At 37.6% G+C, this 23412-nt stretch overlaps 1 protein-coding gene across 2 annotated transcripts in view; it reads left to right on the top strand.

Moving 5' to 3' along the window:
• STX17 (syntaxin 17) overlaps positions 1 to 22746 on the top strand; it is a 67803-nt gene extending 45057 nt beyond the window's left edge. For both annotated transcript variants that reach the window (XM_036074137.2, XM_078061515.1), the window contains exons 4-8: positions 200 to 425; positions 8229 to 8344; positions 8423 to 8473; positions 15371 to 15457; positions 16392 to 22746. In XM_036074137.2, the coding sequence (XP_035930030.2) occupies positions 200 to 425; positions 8229 to 8344; positions 8423 to 8473; positions 15371 to 15457; positions 16392 to 16631 (720 nt within the window). In that variant the 3' untranslated portion in view covers positions 16632 to 22746. The remainder of the gene's footprint in view (positions 1 to 199; positions 426 to 8228; positions 8345 to 8422; positions 8474 to 15370; positions 15458 to 16391) is intronic.
• The last annotated feature ends 666 nt before the right edge of the window (positions 22747 to 23412 follow it).

Genomic DNA, 23412 nt, shown 5'->3' on the forward strand with positions numbered 1-23412 from the left:
AAATAAATTCAAGGATAGGAGTGCTCAAGAAGCTTGGTTGGCTAGAGACATGAAAAATAGAAAAATGTTATATATACCTTCTGTTGTAGAGAATACTTGAAATCATTTCTATTCATGACCATTAATCACAGATTACCTCTGAAAATAAAGGTATTTTATATTAACAGATGGTGGCTTTAATGAATTTTTTCTTTTATAGCAACTCCGTTCCAATATCCGAGAAATGGAGAAACTTTGTTTGAAGGTCCGAAAGGATGACCTAGTACTTCTGAAAAGAATGATAGATCCTGTTAAAGAAGAAGCATCAGCAGCAACAGCAGAATTTCTTCAACTCCATCTGGAATCTGTAGAAGAGCTTAAGAAACAATTTAATGATGAAGAAACTTTATTACAGCCTTCTTTGACCAGATCCATGACTGTTGGTGGTAACGTACTAAGTCTTATTCTTGATCATAGTAATGCAGTTAATTAAAGTTCACCATCTTGTATAGCTATTGCAGATACATAACTTTCCAGGGATCACCTTCTGTTTCAGTATGTTGAATTCTTGGACCCTGAGAGGGCTTAGAAACACACACCCTGGAAGTTTTGTAGGATAAAAATTTTGAAGCTATGCTGTGTAGAGTGGAACTTCCAGGCCTCAAGTACCTATTTGTCTATGTGTTGAAAATAAAGGTTATAATATTCCCTAGGGAGAATGTCATCCTTGATTGCAGAGGACTCCCCCTTCGTGTCCAGGTGCAGGAGTAGCCTAATCAGGCATGCCTCTTTCTTTGGCATTCTGATTTTCTTTCATAGGGGATGTTAGATCCACCAGCTCACTTTTCTGAATTTAACTGACAACATTAAAATATATATATATATCTGCATTCATACTATCAGCTTTTATGAAGTGATACTCAAAGAAACAGTCCAGTAAAACTTGTCGTTATATTTTTTAAGGATGTAATTGATAATTGTTAATTGCATTATAGTATTTCCTTTATAAGGAACCCTGAAAAAAAAATTACTGGTGTAATACATAATAGGACTTGAAAGCAGTTGGTCTTTTTTTAATCCTATGGGTATTGGATGGTATATCCAATCCAAACTGATGAGGTTTCCCTGCTTGAGTTATTTACTGGAATGCTTACGTCTGAATATTTTTAACTACCAAAAGCCAAAGTTTTTAACTGTCCTGGCTTTATTTTGTAATTGCTCCCCTCATATTTCCTTTTTTGTTTCTCTTTTAATTTATGCTATCTTGTTATATTTTACATATGTTCCAAGATGCTTTAAATCTTAATGGTAAAGGTAGGGTATAAATAAATTATAAATTAGAATAGAATCTGAGAGATGTTATACCTGCCTAGTTTTCATCTTTTCATATATGTAGGAGGCTCCTGTACCATCCCGTCTCCAAAACCAGATTATTTTTAACTTTATGTTTTCAGTGTTAATGATCCAATAATTTATAGGGAATTTGAAATTAAAAAATTGGAGGAAACATTTAGGCCATCATCCACAGATTCTTGGTAATCTTGCTTTTATTGTATCCTTAGTACCTAGCACATAGTACATAGTGGACCATACGTAAATGTTTCATAAATGTGAATGAATAAATATCTTTTTAGAGACAATTTTGTAATTTCAGATGTACTATTCTCACTACACCCTGTGGATAACCAGTACCTAAAGTGTTGTTTTGGGGAGAAGGAGATGTTAGCACTCAGCCCCTTGGTTGAAGAGTATTTGGGAAGAATGCTTTTTGATAGTTTGCAGTTACTGTTTATATTATTCTGTAATGTAAATATTACAGTATTTATCACCACCATATTGATGAGGCTAAATACTGCTCATATCATTTAGTGTGAACTGATACTTTATGTGCATGTATAGAGAAACTGGGATTCCATGTGATTAAGCAGCTGTCCTGCTTAATCACCTAGACATTGTGACAATGTTTAATCACCTAGACAACCTTAATTACCTAGATATTGTGACAGTTGTGATGGTGGTAACAGCAGTGAAGATATGCTAGATTTTCTGGAGTTGCTGATACCAGTCTCTCTTGCTATTTAGTTCTGAATTGCCCATCACCAGCAATTCCCTGGCAAACAAAAATTTTGAGTTCTGAGAGTTTCTCACAATATAATACTATGCTAATACTTGCTTTAGTTTACATTTTATTGCATTATTTGAGTTTCTGTCAGTAGGACTGTTTGGGCTCAACAAGCTTGGGTTTATATATCATCAGAGGAACTGGGTGATTATTAGAAGAAGGCAGTTGAACAGTTTGCTGGCAATTAAATTTCTCTGTAGGAAGCTGGCTGGTGTATATATATATAATCAAAATTTGAGGAAGCATGTATAGCAAGAACATGAAAAAGATTGAGGCAGAGCCAGAGGATGAAGAAGAAATGATGAAATTCATTTTCCAACTCTTGATTCTCAAATTTCTCAATTCATGGAACATCAGATTAGCTAAAGACCTAATCACTTGCCACTGAGAGAAACTACAAGATTAAATCTCTGTAGCTAGTGCTGATTTGATTGAGACGGTCATTGTAAGTTATACCTAAAACAATGTATAGAATTTCAAATTCCAAATGGTGTACTGGTGAAATGGTGCTTTGACTTTGAATCCATTGCCAACATTAAGCAATTAAAATGAACTGTCTCACCAAGTACCTGAGTATTTCACCAAATGTGAGAGTTTCTACTAGATTGCCTTAAATTGAGAAATAATATTAACAAATAATTGAGAGGATGGGAAAGAAGAATAATTAAAACAAAGCAGCTAATTCACATAAGACCTTAATTGCGGGGTAGGAATTGAGTTCGCTCTATGTGTGGTCTTCTAGTTATGGACCCTTTTCTGTCATTCTACATGTTTTTATCCTGTGCTTTCTGGTTTTTTTTGTTTTTGCTTTAGATGCTCATTATAGTAGTGACAGCCTATACAGAAAAAATGTGTTTGATTTGCATAGAAGTTAAGTGCCTTAAAATATTTCTTCCTTTAAAAATTCAATCTGATTCTAAATAAATTGGTTGGAAATATCAGCAGAGATTCAGGAGCAATGTTGCCACATTTCCATGAGTGAGATCAAAATACAAAAATAGTTTTTCACTTACAGATAGAAATAACAAGTAGAATAGGACGTTTTATGTTCTCTGGAGAGTAAAAGAAGCTTATTAAGTTTAGGGGGAAGCTGTGATGATTTTGCTGCTTCTTTTGTCCAGATTCTGAGAGTTCCTAAAGCAAATCTTCTCTGCCAATCTTGCTTGATCTGAGAAACTTCCTTCTGTGTCACTTGTGTGTCTACTTTCATTTTTAGCATATTGCTTCCCACCAAGAGAAGTGATGAACCTACAAATTTGATTTGTATTTAGAAAGGTGTATCAAGTCATATAGAGTGAATCAGTGCTTCTCTCCATCTTTGTCTTTCTTACTCCCCATCCAGCACATACAGTTCACCAGTGCAATAGGAACAGAATCTTATTACATTTTAAACAAATACTCGCAAAAGAAAAGAATCCAATCTTAAAACCGCTGGGAACTTCAGACCGCATATTGAATTTGATGAAATATCAGATTTTATCACAGGTGTATATACATATAGCGAACAGTTTGTGAAGCACGTGGATAGTTTTGTATATTATTCAGAAGATATGTTTTCTGTTGGTTTTAATTTTCTTAAAAATCCTCCTTTGCAGCTAAGTTAAGCCATGACTTAGAAGTCATTTTATTTTGATAGATAGGTTCATATAGATGATCAATAGATTAATTTCACTATTTTTAAGCTGTCAGAACATGAAAAATTCAGGAAATACCTTTGAATTAATTTAGACTTATAATGAAACTTTTCCTAACATACTGAAGTTTAGTGAAAATTTCTTATATGTTGTGTTATAATTCTTAGTAGAATCATTGCCTTTCATGAAACATGGAAAGACAAAGAACGAATGTTTGGATGTATGGAGAGAAGGGAAAAGTCTTATGTCTGTGTTATTAGCTTCAACTAAAAATATCTTCATGTTTAAGTTTGTAGTCAATAATAAGGTTTTTTTTTTTTTTAAAGATTTTATTTATTTATTTGAGAGAGAGAGCACATGAGAGGGGGGAGGGTCAGAGGGAGAAGCAGACTCCCTGCCGAGCAGGGAGCCCGATGCGGGACTCGATCCTGGGACTCCAGGATCATGACCTGAGCCGAAGGCAGTCACTTAACCAACTGAGCCACCCAGGCACCCAATAATAAGGTTTTAAAACTGGAGTTTGAAAACTTCATGCCCACTTGCATTGTTTGCATGTGGATGGAACTCATCATATAAAACAATAGCAATTTGACTTATATGCACAGGGTGAGTTCTTCATCCTTCTTTCCGGCAGCTATAATCTGTCTCTGTTTTCCATCATCATGTCTGTAGCAGTTCCTAAAAGTTCAAAGTCAGTGGATGTTCACTGAGGTAGTGATTTCTAATATAAGCTGGAATAAATGAATTATGAAAGTTGTAGAAATTAAAGGGCTTCTTTCTTAATTGTTATGCCTCAAATTGATTAGTGATGTTTAGAGTTGTAAGTTTACAGCAGGATTTTCCATGGAATAGAACAGATTTCTTTGTTCTAAGACTCCATTTGAACTAAGATGCATACGCAGTTTGGTTTCAAGTGAGACGTAAATGACTTAAACCCTTCTTATTTTTCACCAGGGGAAATCTTATGTTTGCTTAAAATGCCAAACATTTCCCACCTCTTCTTCATTTTTTAGATAAAGAATTTATGTATGACAATCTCCCCTCATTTTGTTATATACCCTGGCATACGTCATTTAAATCCTCTATAATAGTATAAAGGCTATGGCTTATAAAAATCCTTAGAGTGGATGTTGTAATTATAAAGTTCTGCTTTACATTTGGTCTGTTAATGATAAAGTTATCATTATTCAGTATCATCCTATTAAAGAAGTTGGAGTAGGAGTTGGAGTTCTCATTACAATAGAAATATTAAGTGGAAGAGCGGTCTTAGAATAATTCATTTATCTTGATTGTTGTGAAAATGAAAGTGTCTTTATGTGATAAGTTAGGACATAGGGTAAATAACTCTTGATACTTGCCATAATGTTGTAATGTAAAACTTATTCTATCTGATGTTTTTGCTCTTCCTGTAAGATCAAAGAAAATGTATTCAGATAAGTTAAAATTCAAAATTAAAAGAACACTATCAATTCTGATAAGCCTACAAAATATTTTCTAGTCAACTGACTATGCCCTTCCTAAACAATTCAAATAGATTATTTTCCTCGAGAGGTAAAAACATTCATAAATTTCAAAAGTAAAATAGCAATGCAGTTTTATAAAATAGGCTAGGATGAAAAAGAAATTGAGAAGATGAACTTACAGTTATGACTTTTAGGAGTAGATCAGGTGTCACACATCATTATGTTATGTCCTTGCATATAACACTTCAATAGCTCTCCACTCTTCCAGATAGTCCAAAGTCTTTCACTGGTCTACAGTAAGGCCCCTCCTAACCATCTATGTAAAGTTCTGTGTTTGTAACTCTATGTCTTTTACTTTATCCTTTGGCAAGACCAATCTGCTGATTTTATGTTAAGCTTTTTTTTTTTTTTTTTTTTTTTAAAGATTTTATTTATTTATTTGAGAGAGAGAGACTGAGAGAGAGAGAGCATGAGAGGGGGGAGGGTCGGGAGGGTCAGAGGGAGAAGCAGACTCCCTGCCGAGCAGGGAGCCCGATGCGGGACTCGATCCAGGGACTCCAGGATCATGACCTGAGCCGAAGGCAGTCGCTCAACCAACTGAGCCACCCAGGCGCCCGATTTTATGTTAAGCTTTATCTTTTCTTCTTTGAGGGCCTTTTTTATGCTGGTCTATGTAGAATTTATATTTTCTTTGTCTCATAAGATCACCTTTTTTAGGAAGCTGTCTCATAAACTGCACACCACACCAAGCTGGGTCAGATGCCTTCCCAAGCTTGGAACGCCCACAAAATATTGTTTGTATCTATATCTGTTTATCTAAATACCATTACACTCTCTTACTGTTTTAGGATTGTCTCTATGTATGTCTGACTCTTCTAGAATATAAGTTCTTTGAGAACATCTCCTTTGTATTACTCATAAAAATTTTTCATCTTTGGTACCCAACACAATACATAATAGGTATCAGATAATATTAAAGTGGTAGGTATATTGAGCTTGAAGTAAGGGGGACAAAAGGAATTACATGCCCACTGCCACTGTCCTAGAGCAGACCATCATTTTGCATTGGACATACTGCAGAGCCTCCCAACTGGTTTTTCACGCTCTAATTTTTTTTTTTTTTTTTTTTTTTTACCTTTCAACTTCATCCTTCACACTACAGCTATGGTTCCCTTTCTAAATCTGAAATCTGATTATGGCACCCTCCAGCTTCCCAGTAGTCTCCAACTCCTTTTAATAGTTCCATATTGATCTTATGAGAAAAACAGAATTCTTTAGCTTAGTTACAATGCTATGAATAATGTCACCTTAGATTTCAAGTGACAAAACTTATATAAACTTTTGCTTTTCTCTTTCATAGTCTGTATTTCAGTTGAACTCTTTTCAGTTCCCAAACCTATGCATATATTAGTCTCTCTGACCTGAATACTCTCTGCTTTTCCCTCCACCTTTGCCCCAGTTCACCTATGTAATTTCTGTTCATCCTCAGGCTTCTGCTTCAAAACCTCCAACTACTCTCCCCTCCCCAAGTCTTGGTTAAATACCTCTCTTCTGTTCTCACATAGTGTTCCATATTTACTCATATCATTCTTACCTGGCTATACTGAACTTGCCTGTTAATATCGTGTATTGTACATAATATGGTAAGTTCCATTATTAATAGCTACAGTAGCAATGGCTATTTATTGTAGTAGTAACTATTAAGCCACTTATACTCAATATTTAAGTCAGGCACAGTGCAAAATAAATACCTATCACCTTGTTTTATTCTTATTTTTTTTTAAGTTTTTATTCATTGAAGTAATCTCTACACCCAATGTTTAGCTCGAACTCACGACCCCAAGATCAAGAGTCACATGCTCTTCCAACTGAGCCAGCCAGGTGCCCCTTTCACCTTATTTTAAAAATGATGAAAATGAGTCAAAGAGCTAGTCATTAGCCAAGCCAGGATTCTAACCCAGGTCTTTCTGACTAGGCCCATGCTCTTTTTTTTTTTTTTTTAAAGATTTTTATTTATTTATTTGACAGAGAGAGAGATAGCAAGAGCAGGAACGCAAGCAGGGGGAGTGGGAGAGGGAGAAGCAGGCTTCCCGCCGAGCAGGGAGCCCGATGTGGGACTCGATCCCAGGACCCTGGGATCATGACCTGAGCCGAAGGCAGACGCTTAACGACTGAGCCACCCAGGCGCCCTAGGCCCATGCTCTTAACCACTGTACTATGTTGACTCCCTGGAGCTGTTTTTGTGGTTTACCATTGTGTCTGTAGGATCTAAGTGTACTGATTGGCATTTAGTAGGCATTCGATCCATATTAGTTTAATGAATGAATGGTAAAACCAATACAAGGAAATAAAGACCTGAAGGTGGGGTTTGGAGTGTAAATTAATTCATCATCATAGCAGTTTTACTGAGAGGAAGGCCTTAGTGGGTTGATGACTTTTTAAAACTCAGAAAAAAAATAGAAGCAATGGAGACATGGGCTAGAAAAATGACTCTTAGAAGAAGGATAACAATATGTATGAAAAGATCCACACGGTAAGAGGTGTTCATTTGATGACAGATTTATTGTTACCCCAAATGACTGATTTTCATTGCAAAAAACACATCACTTTCCTACTTTTAACACCTTATGAATCTGGTATTTATTACTAAAATCCCCAAAGAAAAGGTTAATGATTTACATTGAAAGTGTGAAACCTGTTTCTAGTGGGTATCTCTACGTGGAATATTGGCCACATAGAAGAGTTTTCCTTCAGTGCTGCTTCCACATTGAGCTGTAGTTATTCAGATTGGGTAGGTGGCATTTGTAGCCATTTTTTGAGATGACTTTGTAGAATTAAAGAAAAAAATATTTGTTAACCTGGGAACAATCTGCCCATAGATATATCTATTTTTATAGAGTAGTCAATTTACTTTGACCCTGAATTCAGTTAGTTAGCATTTTACATGGGAATGGTTTTACAAAATTGATTTATGCTATCTGCTTTCTAACAAAGCACATAAACCCTAAACATGAGGCTGTGTTCATCCAGGAACATTTCACACTGCTGAGGCTGAAGCCGATCCTGAGAATATGACTCAGGTATATGCATTGCCTGAAATTCCTCGAGATCAAAATGCTGCAGAATCATGGGAAACCTTAGAAGCGGTATGTTAAAAATTATTTTCATTTTGTTAGCTCTGAGGCATAAAAGTAAGTAACTTCCTTTTCTTCTCTCTTTTTAAGGACTTAATTGAACTTAGCCAACTGGTCACTGATTTCTCTCTCCTAGTGAATGTAAGTATTATTGTTTTTGGCTCAGAGATGTTAGATTAATAGGATAAGAAGCTTTTATTAATTCCTACGCTTTTGATTAGAATTTTAATAGAAGTTACAATTTTTAAGACTGGTACTGACCATGGATAGAAGTCTAACAGTCCTCAGCCTCCAGATCAGTTTAATAAATATTTATCAAGCATTTGTTATATAAAAGGTACTGTGTTAAACCTTGGCACCAGGGGTCTGACAAGGTTAGCTATAGAAATAAATGAGGCCTATTCTCTGCCTTTAAGGATTTATAGTGGGTGGAGATAAGTTTGGACCCCAAAAACTGAAATTTCAAGCATGATTATTAAATGCAAAAATGAGGTATGAAGGGGAAGTATTATCAGCTCTAACAGAAGCATTTAATTCCAAGGGAGGGAGGCAGGGATTGTGAGGTGGAAGAATTAAGAATAGCTTCATGAGATAGGTAGCATTTGCTTGAGCCTTGAAAATTGAGTCAAATGTCAATAGATGGGAGTGGGGAAGGGTGCATTTGAAAACAGCTGAACAAAGACATGGAGTAGAGAAGTGTATGGCCTTTCAGGAATGACAAGTATTGCGGTATAACCAAAGCATGAGATACTATGGGCAAGCAAAGTAAGGAGTGTGAGTGCCTGACTGAGATGGCATTGAGGGCCATACCAAAGAATTTGAACTTTAATTTGTAGGCATTGAGGAGCTGATATAGATTTTTGAGCAGGTTAGAGTGATATGATCCAGTCTGGTTGAGAAAGATTACTGTTAGCAGTGTGAATAATGGCTTGGGGAAGGGAGCGATAATAGGCAGGATGACTAGTTAGGAATCAAGCAAGAGTTTCACCAAGAACAATGGCAATACAAGTATAAAGGTAAAGGACAGCTGAGAGGTATTTCTGGGGTAGACTTAGTAGAAATTGGAGGAAGATGGAAGAGTCAAACATTAAGGTTTTATTCTGCGTAATTGGGTAGCCAGTCTCATATTGTTAACATAGATGAGGAAACATAAAGTAGATTTGGTGGGAAAGACAGAATAGGTTTTCTGTCATTATTTTTCTAAATTATTCTTAGTTTCCTTCCCAGGAAGTATAGGAAGGTTGGATATATGTGTGTATCTGTATGCACATACAGGAACAAACCTGTGTCTGCTCATGCTTCTGTCTAGGTTTAGTTCTTTGTTCTTGATCAAACCATGATCTGGGGGTTTTACATCTTTGAATTATGGTTTCCCTGAAATCTGGCTTTCAAGTATAAGAAGTCCCTGGGTTATACAATCTCAGAATTGGAATTGGACAGGACTTACGAGGCCAGCGAATCTAATTCTTCTGTTCTTGCCCCAGCTTCTCATATAGATGGTTTTTTGCCTCTTCCTGAACAATTACAGTGCAGGGATACTTTATACTTCAGCCATTCCATTTGGAGACTCTGCCTCGTAGAAGTTCTTCCTTATATAAACACTGCCCTATAATAACTTCCCTCTGGTACTTTTGCCCTCTTGGAGCCATATGCTGAACAAGTTTTGTCATATTTCCATATAAAATTTTTCAACTTTTTGAGACCAACATTATCCTTCCTCACCCTATCCAACCTCATCATATTTTTTTCTTTTAAGAACTCTTAATTCTTTAATATGTTCCTTCTAGAATATGATTTCTAGGCTTTTCAATGCTAGTCCCTTCATCTGTTTGTTTTCTAGTTTTTGTATTTTTTCTTGAAATCTAATGCCTAAAATTGAACATCAGTAAATTGTTTAAAGCATTTTCCTTAGAAGAAAAATGCTTGAAGTTTCTGGATTAGGTATCTGTGTAATCTATCCATATACTTGCATCTAAAAGGGAATGATAGAAGAATCCCCAAATATTTGTTGTTTCAGAATTGAGATTTATTCAGCTATTCTAACTCTCTGATCTAATGTAGTTTGTAAAATCTGTACGTGTATGGTATATACAAATACATACATTTGTCAAAAGTCATTGATATCTACACATTAAAATGTGTGAGTTATAGGGTGCCTGGGTGGCTCAGATGGTTAAGCGTCTGCCTTTGGCTCAGGTCATGATCTCAGGGTCCTGGGATCGAGTCCCGCATCGGGCTCCCTGCTCCTTGGGAGCCTGCTTCTCCCTCTGCCTCTCTCTCTCTCTCTCATGAATAAATAAATAAAATCTTAAAAAAAAAAAATGTGAGTTATAATGTATGTAAATTATACCTCAATAATAGTTGATTTAAGAAACAAACTAAACATGTACAGAGTTCTTCTCATTCCAGACAAATACATTTCCCTTCCAGAGGGATAGGCACATGAAAGGAAAATTGAGGGCTTGTGGCCATTTAATAATTATATATCCGATTAGATTACATAAGCAGCTCCTAACCCCTAATCTAAGGAAGATTTGTGTAGGAAGGCTTTGGCTATAGCCATAGTTGTATACAAATGTCCTATTTATAATAATCTGTGTGAGGACATGGAACAGAATGTATTAGGCAAAAGCTCAAAGGAGAACCACTGATTACTATTCCCGGGGTGATTGAATTCTCATGACCACATGGTCAGGACTCACAGAAGCTCCATTTAGGCACCAAATGACTTGGGAACATAAGCAGAGTAACCACATCCTCTCATTATCATCACATGGACATGATAGTATCTAGACAAGTTAACCATGTATTTTTGGAGCACTTCCTGTGTGCATAGGACTGTGCTAATAAGTAAGCTCAGTGAAGAATAGAGAACAGTTTAAAAAAAAAAAAAACCCCGTAGGATAGTCTTGATAATTGCATAACATTGTGAATGTACTTAATGCTACTAAACTGCACACTAAAAATGGTTAAAATTGTAAATTTTATATTATGTATTTTTTACCATAATGAAAAATGAACCTACAAAGCCATCGAGAGATCCAGGTGCGGTCCAATAATAATATCTAAGCGTCCTGCTTCAGTTTTCTTCAATCTTTATTGCTCGAGTGCCCTCTTCTCTTCCTGTACTTATGGAACTAGCCCTATTTCTTGTCAAGGGGAATTTAAAGAACTCTGGACCTGTCACTCAGTGGCATGCTACCCTTGCTGCTGGTCCAGTTTTGTCTCTACCTTCTACCTTATTCCCTAGGCATAAAGACTGGATTGTAGTGGATTAGATCAGATCAGATCAATCAGATTTATTACCCACTTGACTTTAAGGTTGTTGTTTGACAACAATGAACTTTGTAAAATTGATGGGAGGACTAAATGAGATAATGTCTGTTACTTCCCATCCCCTTTCCTTCCACTGACTCCAACTGCATTCCTGTCTTTGTCCCTCCCTTATAGGATTCCCTCTTTGGCTCCTTGCTTAGAGTTCTACCACTGTTCCCTTTAGACTTGTACTAGTACTATAGTCCCTACAGTCCCCTCCTATTGCTGAATCCTGTGATATCAACATCCTACTTAGCTACTCTGTTTATTGCCTACTCCAGGCCAGTATCATCCTGGACTCTATATATAGTAGTGTTTGTATGTTTCTGGGCTTTTCTGTATGTATTATTTATTGCCTGTGATTAAGAATTATAGATTAGGTACTTTTGGACTTCAGAACCAGGATAGCCCAGTGTTAACCTGGATTGGCCAAGATCTAAGACTAGAGCTAGCCTTGAAAAATGGCTGTAATTGAGAGTCAGGAATAAAGGAAAATAACCACTTTTGGCAATAGCTTCTTAAAGAAACCTGTAGCTTTTAGCACATTAATAAAACTGTACAACCACTAGCAGGACTCTCCAAGGGAGAGCATTTTTATTGATGTAAATAGATTTGGGGATGGATTTGTTGAAAGTATTACTGTTGCTTGATATAGAGGATGCTGGGTATACAAGTCTCCACAACAAGCATTCAAGGGAAAAACAGTTCATTAGTTTTGACTTCAGATGCCCAAATTGCATTCTGCTTGACCAACATTAACTTAATAAATCACATTTTTTCCCAGAATCTTAGATGCTCCTATAACTGCTTACTAAGATTCAGTTATTTTTTCAGAAAGAATATTAAGGGGACCTAATTCACTATTTTTTAAAATGAAATCCATAGACATATTCTTAGAGTCTTTTGAGAATTCTTTTTGCTTTTACTAAGGGAAGAGTCTTTATATTACTTTAGAGAAACACTAGTATCTTTCATGTATGGTTTAACTCCTTGTTAAAGGGGTGCTGAGAACATATATGAGGGGCCAAAGTCTATAAAATGTCAAAAGGGGAGTTTGAAGATTATCAAGTGTGGGAGGCCCAGGCAGATGAAAGCAAACATAAGCAAATCAGAAGCAAAAAAGGGAGGTTGGTGGGTATAGGAAAATTATTTGGGGCCTGAGAGGAAGGAGACTATTGGCTATTTTCCCTCTACCCCTCAGCTCATCAAGATGTGGAGGTTGGTGATCACACCTGTGATTTATCTGTGAATACAGACTTTCAGGCAAGAATGGAAAGTGTTAGGGATGTCCCAAATAGAAACAATGATAGAAATTCAGTGTCAGAAATCCCAACAGGTTGGATATTACTTGTGTTGGCACTTATGCTTCTGTGGGTTGGAAGAAGAAAGCTAACATTAAAAAAGTTTATTGTCTGAGGAAAATAAAAAGTGAATGAATGAATGGCTAGAAGAGATCTAATGCCAAGAATTTTCAGGCCTCATAGGAAAAAGTTTAGTACACTTTTTAGAAAAGAAAGATTCTTGAGAAGATCAGGATGACTTTTTCTCCTCACACTCTACAGACCCTATCTCATTTTATCCTCACTTCAACTCTATGAGGTATATCATCATCCTCACTTGAGAGATGAGAGTTTTGACACCTGGAGAGCTTGAGTAATTTGTCCAAGGGCACACAGTGCTGGGATTTGAACACAGGACATCTGGCCAAGAAGGTTATGCCCTTAATCCAGTTGTGTACATATATTAGTGGTTTTTGAAGTGTGAGAATCATGGTCTTGCAGCATCACCTGGGAACTCATAAGACATGCAAATTCTCAGGCTTCACCTGAAGTTCTATGGAATCAGAAACTCTGGAGGTGGGACCCAGCAGTCCATGCTTTAATAAGTCTTCTGGGCAGTTCTGGTGTTTACTCACATGTAAGAATCATTGTACTTGTCTTGGACAGAAATGTTAAAAGGAAAACTGATAAAGGACTTTTTTAGGGGTTGTGTTAGAGATGTCAAGATAGCAGTGGAGAATACAGGAATGAAGGGACACCATGAAAGGTCTACCAGGGAAAAGGTGCATACTTGGTGTATGAGAAGGGAAGGAATGTCAATAATGCTTAAGGAAGCAACTGTGGGGAAAAAATTAGCTGTATTGTGTTTCGTGTTCTTGAATGATGGTTGGAGTTAGAAGAGTGTTATATCTGATTCAGTGTAAGTTAAGAGGGCAATCAAATGCTTCAGGATTCAAGTTGAATTATTTCACAGTCATTGTAGAAGTGGGATTTAGCTGGGATCAAAGAGGGACTCTTTTCTTTTTTCTGTGAATTTAAAAAAAAAAACAAAAACCTAGGGGCACCTGGGTGGCTCAGTTGGTTAAGTGTCCAACTCTGGGTTTTGGCTCAGATCATGATCTCAGGATCATGGAATCGAGCCCCATGTTGGGCTCTGCGCCCAGCATGGAGTCTGCTTAAGACTCTCCTTCCTCTCCCTCTCCCCCTCCCCACCACATGCACATGCACTCTCTGTCTCTAAAATAAATAAATGAATCTTTAAAAACAAACAAAAAACCCCCTAGTCTGTATATTGATGTGATGGGGTTACTTGAGTTTTATACATTTGTCAGAATTCATCATTCTGTACCCTTAAAATGGGTGCATATTATTGTATGTAAATTCTGTCTAAATTTTATTTAAAATGGGAATGTGTTCCTGTGGCAAGTAATGAGTTCCCATCATTGGAGGTGTTTGAGCTGAGGCTCAGTAACCACTAGTGAGAAGTGTAGTGGGGCTTCACACCTCCGAGGGGAGGCTTGTTCCTTCTACCCAGAGGTTCCAGGAGTCACAGGTTCTGTGGTGTCAGCCCAGGTGTGCCGTGTGTAGAATGCTTTATTGATATCTTTGATCTGAAACATTTTCACTTGTAATGATTTTAAAATGTATTAAAGTGTACAGGTGTGAAACTCAGGACGGTAAATGCATTCATTGCCCCCACTGCATATCACAAGTGGGAAGTTTTCATAGCAGATCAAACCAAATTGTATTCTCATTTTTAAAATGTAATCATTTATATTTATGGATCCAAGGGCATTTTACTCCTACGGCAAATTTACGTGTTTTAAATTTTTGACTCTTCGAAGAAGTTAAAGAGGTTTTTTTTAAGATTTTATTTATTTATTTGACAGAGAGAGAGAGAGCGAGAGAGGGAACACAAGCAGGGGGAGTGGGAGAGGGAGAAGCAGGCTTCCCGCTGAGCGGGGAGCCCAATGAGGGGCTCGATCCCAGAACCCTGAGATCATGACCTGAGCTGAAGGCAGACACTTAACGACTGAGCCACCCAGGCGCCCCAGTTAAAGAGGTTTTTATGTTTGATTTTGTTTTTGTTTTTTATCATCAACCTCATCACGACATGTAAATGCTTATTTGGATTTTTCTTCTTTTACAAAGAAGATTCATTTGGAGAATAATATGTTTGTATGTTTGAATGAATTTTAGTGTGAGATGCTTTTTCCTATAAAGGTGCCACCCTTTTATTATCTAATAATTAAGTCACTCTTTCTTTTCTTTATACAAGTGAATTTGTACTTTCGACATAGTTTATCAGACGTTATTAATGAACCACTGTTCAGACTGCAAGGCTGCAGTACACGGGATCCTGATTACAGGAATTAAAATAGTGTGTATTGGCTGAGTGCTGCTCCCCAGCAGGACCGCTCACTCATAATTCCTTTGCATCTAGTCTCAGCAGGAGAAGATTGACAGCATTGAAGACCATGTCAACAGAGCTGCTGTGAATGTTGAAGAGGGAACCAAAAACTTGGGGAAGGTAAGATTCTGCTCCTGCTGACAAATCAATGGTACTCTGGCTCCCAGGAATCTCTAGTATTAACCCAATTGATCTGCTCTCTTTAATGTGGAAGGAACCAGCAATTAAGGAAATAAGGAACAAACGACACATAGTAGTGCAAGAAATCAATGACTGTTGTAATATTCTACTCTAAGATTCATTCTGTTGGGTGAGAAATTTTTTTAGGGAATAAACCAAAGCCCCACTCTAAGGCATTTTGGTGTTACAAGGGAATATTTGCAGAGGTTCAGGGAGTGAAGTAGAGAGTGTTGCCAGAATCCAGCAGGGGCAAGAGGGTAAGGATGTGACAGTATGTGTGGAGGGGGACCATCTCTTTCCCATAGAATATTGCTTTTTTTTTTTTTTTTTTTTTTATTTATTTAATGGAGTGAGAGAGAATGAGAGATAGCACAAGAGGGAAGAGGGTCAGAGGGAGAAGCAGACTCCCCGCTGAGCAGGGAGCCCAATGCGGGACTCAATCCAGGGACTCCAGGATCATGACCTGAGCCGAAGGCAGTCACTCAACCGACTGAGCCACCCAGGCGCCCTAGAATATTGCTTTTAGCCCCAGGTATACAGCACAGGATAATCTCTATGCAACATAAAAGCTTTGGGGGTATCTATAGCAGCTGCAACTGTTTAAATAAGTTTGCTAGATAGTTAGTGGATTGATTGTTTTGCAAGTAAAATCAATTTGTAGTAGTCCACTTTTTGTAGCTCATTTCTCCCAAGTTCTGAGATGAGGAGCAATGGTAGTACCTGTGGAATACTCCCCCCACCCCCCAATCTCCAAGGTTAATTATGTACCAAGAGTTAAAGAAGCATTGCCAGGAGTAATGAGAGGAAAATGCACATCACCACAGGCAGATATTCTCAACTCAATTTCTAAATTGAATTTTTTTTTTTTTTACAGGCTGCAAAATACAAGCTGGCAGCTCTGCCTGTGGCAGGTGCACTCATCGGAGGAGTGGTGGGGGGTCCGATTGGCCTCCTTGCAGGCTTCAAAGTGGCAGGAATTGCAGCTGCACTTGGTGGTGGGGTGTTGGGCTTCACAGGTGGAAAATTGATACAAAGAAAGAAACAGAAAATGATGGAGAAGCTCACTTCCAGCTGTCCAGATCTTCCCAGCCACACTGACAAAAAATGCAGTTAAAAACCAAACTTCAGTATTATTGGCACCAATATATTTATCCTAATGAGGACCTTTGCTACTGTTGGACACTCAGTCAGCTTTTGGAACGTGATTATGTCAAGATAGTGGCTGTAGATGCTCAAATGGGATTGAACTGTGATAAGTGGATACATCTTTTTGTTTGCTGGAGTGTCAGTGGAGATGTTAGAGACTGAGGAGCCTGGGTTGAGGGTGTGTAATGTTGTCAGGTAAAGTTTAAGGACTGCCAAGGAGCAGATTTTTGCCTGGAAATGTGAAAAATGAATTTATAACTTTGATAAGGACTTGAGATGTATGGATATGATGGATTATGGAAGACTAGTCTATTCCATAACCCTGACTTGGAGACCCTAAGGCTAAGTGTATTCTAAATATGCTTATTTATCTCCTAAATATAGGAGGTTATTTAGGCCTGTTAACAAAGAAAAGAATGGGGAGTTCAGGAGCCTTTCTTATCAAATAAGGAAATCAGGATCTAGTAAGGGGTGCAGGTGAACTACAGAATGGAGTCCATTTGGTGAACCCTATTACAGTTTGGTCCACCTGTATTTTCTGGTGAAGGACACTAATAGTGTAAGAAAAAGGAAAGAGAGGTACAACTTCTCTTTGAGATACCTTAATTTGTGACACTGGCTTCTTCTCTGAACTCCTCCTTCTGTCTCTTTAAATAAAGAACACAGAATCTCAAGTGATAGGGGACTATCAAGCCAGTCACGAAGCTTGGTCTGTCAGCCTGTCTCTTAACACCTCAAAGATCTAGTGCCCTCTGCCTTCCCTGCCTTGTAATTCTGCAAAGTTCTTTGACTTGTGGGGTGAATTCTACCCATGTGTAATGAGGACTTTTCTCATAATCTGCTTTCTTGTATTGTCTCCCATCTCTGTTCATCCTTTCCTGTAACCTCTAGGTTAAAGAGAGAAAGGAAGAGAAAGCTCCAAATATTTCCAACATTGTTAGAGTGTGAGGTAAAAAAATAAGCAGAAGACAGGGGGACACCAGATCATTTCTTGGGGCATCTTAAAATTTCAAGAGACTGATGTACGGGCCACACAGGGAATCTCTGACCCTAAGTCTTTTCAGCTGGCCCTTTGGGGAGCTAAGAACTAGCTTTCTACCTCACTTCTGTTACTACCATCCTTTCCCCAGGCTTTGCTGTCTCTATGCTTTGCTTTACTTTTCACAGCTGTTATTTCTTCCTAAGAATGGCATTCTTGCTAGTCTTTTCTCACATTGAAGATGGTAGACAAAGCCTGGTGCCAAGACTGATCCTGATGAAGGATTTGTGGTGCTAACCCCAACACTTGACATTGATAGCAAGCATGGCCCAGCCCAATCCAGTGTCTATCTCAAATAGCCAAAACAGGTAGCCTCATCCTGTACCCCCAATTCATTTGAAATAGGAAGGAGCCACCTTTTGCCTTAATCTTTACCGTTTTCTGAGAGCAGAGAAATGGGCACCTTTACCACAAAATGTGTGAGCTCAGGAGCCAAACAGATTCCTCAGGTGGTTGAATGGTTTATCACTTCTCTCTCGTTGAGTTTACTCTTAATTTGTATTGTTTGCTTGCTACCTTTTACTTCTTTGTCTAATGTAGATAGACCTTTCTCTCACACTTTTTTGACTCTCACCAATGAAGTCTAATGAAGAGAAAGCACCGTTTCTTACTGGCATTAAATAACTGGAAAATATCAAGTATTGCTATCTGCTGACTTGTATCTTCAGTATGATGCCAAAAAGGAAGTGCTTTGAATAAGTGTCAGATTCTGATGCAGTATTTGATACTAGATGCCTGTAAGGTTAGGGTAATTATTTTGGAACTCCACCTTTTTAAATATTTTCTGATCTTTGCTGTCCTTTAACACAGAGTATTCAGACCAGAACGAGGACTCATCCAGGGTGCTTATTTAAAACAAGATTGCTAAACTTCAGTCGCATAGGTAACTCTAACAATGGCCAGCCAGTCTGGCCTGGTCAGCTAAAATTATAAATTTAAAGTATAGTTACATCAAGATTCAGCTGTATCATTGAATTCTGTAATTTCCAAGTATTCTCCCCTTCAATGTGGCCCAATCTTCATTGCTCCATATCATTCCCACTCTGCCAACCCACAATTGGCTACACTTTTTAGCCCACCATCTTTTTTTTTTTTTTTTTAATGTTGATTTATTTATTTTACAAAGAGAGAAAGACAGCATGAGCGGGAGGGGCAGAGGGAGTCTTAAGCAGACTCCACACTGAGCGTAGAGTCTGATGCGGGGCTCAGTCTCACGACCCTGAGTTGTGAGACCAAGAGTCGGACGCTTAACCGACTGTGCCACCCAGGTGCCCCCTACCCTTAGCCCACCATCTTAATGGCACTAGGGACTCATTACCCTATCAGGCTAGTTTTACACGGAAACTGGAGGAGAGAGGAGGCCTATTGTAATTGAAGCTTACATTTTGTTTGAGGATCTTGCATTTTTCATCAGGCAGTTTGGGATACCACTGTATGTGCTCATATAGGACTTTGATTTTTACTACTCATCAGGATTGGAATATTACTCCAGCAGTCTTCATGCTCAGGCAAATTGCAGTCCTTTTAAAAAGTTTTATAATTTAAAATCATTTAGAAATTGTATCTAATTTCCCCATAATAGAATCTAATAGCTAACTTTTTGTAGAAATTTCTAGAAGTGTTTAATCAACTATAAATTATATACCTATAAACTGTAAAGTGTTTAGAGGTATGAATTAGTTAATATGACACAGAAACCAATCTTAAACTGAATTTAATGCCCTAGGGTATCAGATTAAATTTATCTTCTCTGTGATTCATGTCTTATTTTTACTAGATTGAAGTTAGAAGATAAGGGTCACTTTGATTAAGTTCTTAAAATTTACAGAGGTACAAACTTCCAGTTATAAAATTAAATCATAGGGGTGAAAAGTACAGAATAGAGGGGGGAAATGTAGAGGTTCATTTGAATAAAGTCAGTGCTTCTAAAGACCTTTTTTGTTTTTCTAAACTCTTTCTGATACAATAATCTGAGAATTTCTCTGTAGAGCAGAGACTTTGAAACTTTGTGGTTGTAACCCACAGTAAAAAATGCATTTATATCAAAACTCAGAATATGTATAATGGAGAATACCATTATGTGTAGTGTACTCTGATGTTTTTTATTTCAGTTTTTAAAATATTGCTGGTTGCAACCTACCAAATTGATTTCATAATCTACCAATGGGTTGTGACCCTTAGTTTGAAAAGAAGAAGACACCGTATGGAGGAACGGATATTTATTGAATATCTTCTGTTTTCCAGGCACTTTGCTAGGCATTTTACAGGTAAGGAAACTGAGTGTCAGAGAAGTTAAGTGACTTGCAGAGGGTTATTCAGTTGTAAAAGGTTGAAACCAGAGGGATGTTAACTAGGTCTCTTGAACTACAAAAATTTGTTACTCTCATACCATGCTGCTTCTGTATATAAAATTAAGGTAGGCCATTCATCCTGCTTCACCCAAATACCGGTATATTCCATAAGGCAGGCTTGCTGTGAAATTACATGTGCTGTTCGTTTGCAGTTGTTTTTTTTTTTTTTTTTTAATCTTTTGTCATGAAGTGTCCTGCAGCCTCAAAGTTTTTAATAGTGGCTGATGTAGAAGTACCTAGTGCTGAATTTGGTCCTTAGACTGTAAAATTAAAAATGTTTCCGTCCCACCTACACATCCTTACAAATTTCCTCGTATTCCATGAGTTATAGCCATCTCTTCAGTGCTTTTTTGTATTAAAAATGAAATCTGTTTTTTTTTTAAATCTATCATAACTCAATCAAATGATTACTGTCTTTTTAAAATGGTACTCTTGGGAAGCCACGTACTTACTGTAGGAACATTAGTATTACTTAGAACATTTTTGAAACTTTACTTTTGGAATTGCCTCCAAAGACATTTTGCAAACCACATAGAAAAGGCATCTCAGTGTTTATTAGTCACGGATTACACTCCCTTGTCCTTATGACCTCTCCTCTCTTCCATTCTCAGTTTTGCTTTTCTTCTGCTGGCTTAGCTCTCCTACCCACCTATGCTGGAGCCAATGACTTCAGGGTGCCCAGACGGGGGGTATGCTGGCCAGAGTTCCTGGAGCAATTTTAGTTTATAGTGAAGCTGAATGCTGTAAAGGGAGGATCCTACAAGTCCAGAAACCTTTCTCTGTGGGCTGCCTGTAAGTGTTGTAAGTAGTTTGCACAGGACTAAGGACTGAATACTGGTAATATCAATCACAGGAAGGTGAGGAAGCCTAAAATGTAAGTATGTAATGTACAGCATTTCTCTGCAGTGAAGAACAGAAACTAAACCAAGCCATGCTTTGTGTTAACTTAAAACTGAAAGGTGTTTCTCAGGGTCTCCTTTGCCCTTCATTGCTGCCACATAAAAGCTGGGAGGAAGGATGATGAAAAGCCTGGGGAAAAGGCTCTCCTGTGAAATGGACATGTTCTTCTCTTGTATTATCTCTTATATTAAAGTACAGTGTGGCTTTGGATGTCAGGTACTTATGAATGTTGGACAATGTTTGTAAGGAGTCATAGGACTAATAAAAGGCAGGAAAGCTTCCCTGGGAGCCTAAATTAATGTAAACAGTTCAGGTTCTGTTTGTGTTTTTAACAACATTTTGTTTCTAACAGGTGGTTCTTGCTATTTATATTCATTAATTTGACGCCGTTTTACAGAGGAACTTCTTGGGTATTATGAACAATCAATGGCAGAAGATGAATATTATTATCCACATCACCACTCTCAGAGAAATTGTTTTTGGAGATAAATATATCTGTGCAAATTTAACAAAAGAAATAAATTGAATAAAAATTATTTGCCCAAGGTCAAAGCTAGTTGGCACAACAGCTAGAATTATACCAAGGTCTAAGAAAAAAGAAAATACCCTCGAAGTAATTTAACTAAGCTTTTGTTTTGCCATATCAAGTTGCATGCTGAGGCTTATGGTCTTTCAGACCAGCTTAAATTCCAGATGAGGCAATAGCTATAGTGAAAAGAAAATTGGATGGGGGATCAGGAGATCAGAGTGCTAATTTTCGCTCTCTCTCCCATGGTAAGCTTTTTCTCAGTGGTGGCTGCCTTCTCCTCTTCCAGCCAGGGATTTGCCAACTATAAACCTCAGTGGTTAGCAACTTGACACTCTTTATTCTTCATATCTAGCCTCTTACTGGGTCCTGTCAATTCTACTTTGAATGTTAGTTGCATCTATTTATAAATATATTCATGGTCATCACTCTAGTAAAAAACTGTTACCTCACACCCCCCACATTTCCCCCAACTTTAAGCCATTCCTCACATCAGTGCCACAAGAATGAGAACTAGGTCCCTCTTCCATTATTCTGCTGAAATATTTCCAGTGGCTCCCACTGAATACTCGATAAAGTTCAAATCCCATAGGTTGGCATTCACAGCTTTCCATATTCTGGCCCCAGCTTTATCTCTTCAAACTCAACTACTCACCATCTGACAATGCCACTGAGAATCAGACATTCCATAAAAATGATTTTAAGGTTTTTCTGTGGTGAAGTTAGGAACTGGTAATAAACTGTTTACATTTGTCTAGATGAAAATTCTGCAGTACTACATTTTACACAACTAGTCAGCCTAAAAGTTGTTTCTTAAGGAAAATCTTTTGTCCCCCCAGAAGAAATTACGTTTAATTTCTTAACCTCTGAAACAATGTCAGTCTTGTCACCTGTGCTTCTGATAGCCAGAGCATGGGGATTTTTCTTCAGCAGCATAGATACTCCAGCCTTGAATGGACTATTGTCTAGCTCCTGTGAGAAACTTGACTAATAAATATTTGAGAAAAACAACTCAAGAGTACATGTTATTCATACATTTCTCAAGTACTTGAGATTTTCTTGTATTATGGTTAATCATTAAAAAGATGTTTACCTGGGTTTCATTAATTAAACCCCCTATTAAACCCTTGATGTTAGCAAGGGTCAGCACAAGAAAAGACCAGTGGTGAGAATTCTACAAATTCTGTAAAGCTTACTGAATTCATTATGTTGTTGAGTGGTGCTTGTATAAAGAAACATGCAATAAATTCATTCAACAAACATTGAATTGAATGCCTGTTGTGTGTTGCATGCCAGGGCCATACATAGAAAAATATTAGACCTGTAGAATCTACCCTTGTAAATCATTCAAGCTAATGAATTCAGGTACACAAAGCAAGTAAATCACAGTAACGTGGTTAAGTATCTTAAAAGAGGAATAAACAAAGTAGGATGAAGGTGCACAGAAGATGGAGTGATTTGCTGCCTGGAAGAGAAGGGGAAGGCTCTTAACAATGTGTTAAGAGGTAGGCATGTGATAGGATCTTGACCAAGGTCTCCAATACCCAAGTTCATGTACCTTTCCTAGTACCTGAAAGAAGGTTATGGCTGACTGAAGACAGAGTTGTGGGCTTTGAGGTGGCAGAGGAATTCCATGTACAAAGGGTTGAAAACACGAAAAAGCAGTGTGCTCAGAGAAAACCAAGGAATTAAACTTGTGAGTGATGAAGCTGGTAGGATGGAAATATCGACTAGGGTGGTTATACATGTTTTTAACTGAATAATTCTTTGTTTAAAGGAATTGATGTGTTGCTTTCTATCAGATAAGACTGTTAGAACCCTTGGAGTTCTTCCTTTTGCCTTCCGTGCCAAGGAAGTTAGTAAACCTCACCTTTGCTGGAGTTCTTGGTATATTTGGGATATTTGCTTTCCTTTCCCACATGCAAGAAGTGAT

The sequence above is a fragment of the Halichoerus grypus genome, chromosome 14, assembly GCF_964656455.1.
Source record: "Halichoerus grypus chromosome 14, mHalGry1.hap1.1, whole genome shotgun sequence".
NCBI lineage: Eukaryota > Metazoa > Chordata > Mammalia > Carnivora > Phocidae > Halichoerus > Halichoerus grypus.